Below are 3,781 nucleotides of genomic sequence, written 5' to 3' on the forward strand. Positions count from 1 at the left end.
TCAGACTTCAGCTATGGAGTTCGAAAAGAATCTCTGAGCGATTTTTTGAAATATTTATGCCAAAGGTAGACTATGTATATAATTTGAAAATTCAACTAACTTGCTTAAAAATTTGGAAATGTTGCAATATATAATATATTCCACGTTTTTTTTTTTTTTTCTGCAGTTGGCCGTTTCTTCAGTATTCCATAGCTTGACTGCTGCAAATATAATTGTAGGCGAGTTTGGCAACCCAAAAAATTACAATAACAATTTACTGCACGGCACTCGCATATACCCACATTAAGTGGTCATATTTATGCATCGACAAAACCAAGCATTTTATGTTTATAATTAAGTTGGAATTTATTACTGCGGCAGATAAAATGCAGCAAAGACAATAATTTACCTTTATGGTTTTATTAAGCCAATAACAACAGCTGGCAAAAAATTAAACAACAACATCAAATGAGCATTGAGTGGACTGGGGTGGAAGTTGTATATTATATACTCACATTGAAGGAAAAAGGATATGTAAATGTTTTGCTGACAGAAACTGTTTTTGGCATAATTGAATTTTCTTCTAAATATAAAAAATGTTTGTAATATTTGAATGCATTTTAATTTGAAATATTATATAAATTTGTTTAAAAATAAAGAAGTGCTGAATTTGCTATAAAATTGTAGATCTGTAGAGTTAAGACCAGATGTAATACATAGAGGTTCATCCGTTGTCAAACGCTTGTATTTCGTATGTTGTTAGGTGATTAAACTATCCCGAGCTGGTGCTATTGCTGGGTGGGGGACCACGTTCTGCAGAAAAATAGTAAAATATTAAGAAAATCGAGCTATGAGTATTAAGTGAACTTACAAAGGGTGCAAATGGAATGGCGAAATTTTGTAAGAAAAAAGTGCTATATATATATATATATATGTTCACTAAAATGAGACCTTGATTTGTGTTTGATAAGAGATATGTTGGCAACTTTATGCATACAAAGTGTTGTAGCCACCTGAAATTCTTTAGATGAATCCTTTAAAAAATTTGTGCTCCATAAAATATAATTCACTAGGCACTTATAAATAACTGCTTTCTAAGATATATGACTCTGTATTAAAAGAAAAAGCTTCGTATGTTAGGAATTTGTCAAAATATCTTAGAACAAGTGTAACTAATGTTGCTTATTTAAAAAAAAAAAATATCCAAATAGTGATGAAAGCTTTTAAAGCATACTCAACAGATGTCGCTGATATTGCTTTGAAGCTTTAACACTCGATTTAAGACTTCTTGTATTTTTTTATATATATGTTGACTGATTTGATTTATTTTCCATATAGCACAATTTCAAGGAAACACTCGAACATGTCAACAATAAATAGTTTCCCAAGCTGCAGAAGCTTGAGAATGTCTTGAAGAATAAAATTATGTGTACTTATAAATGAATTTAAGTAATTTAGAAAAAATGTGGATTTTCGAAATGCTAAATCCTATAGGAAACTTTCATTACTTATAGTTCGTCTTAAAGTTAAAGCTTCTAGCATGTAAAAGGAGAAAGCTTAGTGTAATTTGAGCTTTAAAGGCACTTTCATTAAAAAAAAATGTTTTTTTTTTTACAGTTTTATAGTTAAAAAATATAGTAATGACGCTAGCACTAATTAAGCTTTTATACGATAGAAAGCTTTTATAAAAAGTTTTCCATTCAAAGCTTCCAAATAGAGACACAAATTTTCGCAATTCTAAATCAATGTGGAACTTGCATCACTTATAGTTTATGTAACAATGAAAGCTTTTAGCAACAAAACAAAAAGCTTTGTGTGATTTGAGCTTTAAACGCGCTTTCATTGAAAAATGTTGTTTTGTTTTTAATTTTTTAGCAATGATTTAAGAAATATAATAATGACGCTAGCACCAATTAAGCTTTTATATGATAGAAGCTTACATAAAAAATTCCCAAAATTTAGAAAAAAAATTATGAAAAATTGGGTTTTTGCCAATTTAAAATCACCCACTTATAGTTCGTCTAAAAATGAAAGCTTATAGTATAGCAAATAAGAAAGCTTAATGTGCTTTTTCAAACCCTGAGTTTTAAAAGCATGTTCATTAAAAAAAAGATAAAATTTGTGTATTCTTAAAATATAATAATAACACTAATGCTATTTGAGCTTTCATATGATGGAAAGCTTTTCATAAAAAGCTCCGAAATTTAAGAAATACATTTAGAATTTTGCAATTTTAAGTCACTATTATCTATCCCGTTAACTTGCATTACCTGAGTTCAGCTTAAAATGAAAGCTTAGTACGCTTTTTTTTCAGTATTAATTTTTTAAACCAGTTTCATTGAAATTATATATATATTTTTCTTTAGTGTGGTAGTAATAAAGTATAATAATAGCCTACACATAAAAAATTTTGAATATTTTCCTGAAAGACATGTATGTATTATGCTTTTATAGAAGCATTGAGCTTAGCGAGTGCAGTAAGCTATTTTTTTCGTTAGAAATGATGCTTGTGGCAAAGACCTCAATAGGTCTCAAAAATGTATAACGATATTGTTAGCTTACTAATATCCTAGTCACATCGGGTATATATATGTAAACTAACTATTGCGCTTTTCTTATATGGAAACCTTGTTCTTAGTAAACATCTACTTACTGCCGTTTGGTGGCGGACCGCTGGGACGTGATCCATTTGGTGGAGGACCGCTAGGTGGCGTACCACTTGGTTGTGGAAGAGCCTGAAATGGTAAACAAATATTTATATATATATATGAGAAGTTGTAGATATACATTTTKCTCTATTAATATTTATTATATTTGCACTTATTGACACACTATTATGACGCCGAAGAAAGCGCTTAATATTAGAACAATCAGGAAATTCAATTTCATTTTGTTAGCACGATTTATGACAAACTGATGTAAAGCGACAACGATGAGCAGCTTTTATAATGGATTATCAACATTTTTGCATTACAATAGGGCGGTGCGCAAATGTCTAGAAATTTTTTTAACAACTTTTTTATATAGATTTGAGTCTGCAAAATATATATACGAGACTTGTTAAATGAAGTTTGTAGAGTATTGATAGCTGCAGTTCGCTTATCGATGGACATATTTACCTATGAAATAATAAATAACAAGCTCAAATTGAAATCGAAATTAAGAGGTGGAGTGTTTGAAGCGCACAATTTTGAGCTCAAGCAAAATACTTTTTGTTTATTTCACTTTATTGTCCGCTTTTTGACGCGGAAACCAAATATAAATGTTGTAAAAATTATATAGCTCAAAAATTCCAAAAGCAAAAAAATTTATTACACCCTAAAAGTTGTTGAAATATTTACAGGGTGTGTAATTAAATTAAATAAATTATTTTATGACCTCAACAAGGGTTCGGCAATGACTGGATTACACTTTTCACTTTTTTTCGAATAACCATGTCAACCGCAGACAGATGAAGTCAAATGACGATCAGCTCGACCAGTTAATATCATCATATGCGATATTTGAATATTGTTCGTTGTGCTATTGATGTTCATGTTTGCGACCTCTATAGTCTATAATCGTACATTCCGATTTAATATTGACCGTTGTTCCGTTGACAACTTGTTTGAGGACTCCAAATTGCAGGTACTTCAACAAAATCCATCGAATTTCTCTTTCAAAAGTTTGTCGTCTAAAGTGAGTCAAAGTTGACGCACCCGGTATATAAGTACTTAATTTGATTTACTACTTTTTTATTCAAAATCAATTATAAATAGATTGAATGCAAGCATGCATGAAGTGCAATTTAGTATTTAAAAGC

At 30.0% G+C, this 3,781-nt stretch overlaps 1 protein-coding gene across 1 annotated transcript; it reads right to left on the reverse strand.

The window, feature by feature from the left end:
• Positions 1 to 600: 600 nt before the first annotated feature.
• Positions 601 to 2,888, reverse strand: LOC108972474 (histidine-rich glycoprotein). Its single transcript, XM_018939078.1, has 3 exons — positions 2,812 to 2,888; positions 2,633 to 2,714; positions 601 to 792 (listed from the first exon to the last, which is right to left on the reverse strand). Exons 1-3 carry the CDS (start codon positions 2,866 to 2,868, stop codon positions 752 to 754), a joined length of 180 nt encoding a protein of 59 aa, XP_018794623.1. The 5' UTR covers positions 2,869 to 2,888; the 3' UTR covers positions 601 to 751.
• Positions 2,889 to 3,781: the final 893 nt, after the last annotated feature.

The sequence above is a fragment of the Bactrocera latifrons genome, unplaced genomic scaffold (assembly GCF_001853355.1).
Source record: "Bactrocera latifrons isolate USDA-ARS-PBARC rearing strain unplaced genomic scaffold, ASM185335v1 scaffold_4, whole genome shotgun sequence".
Taxonomy (NCBI): Eukaryota; Metazoa; Arthropoda; class Insecta; order Diptera; family Tephritidae; genus Bactrocera; species Bactrocera latifrons.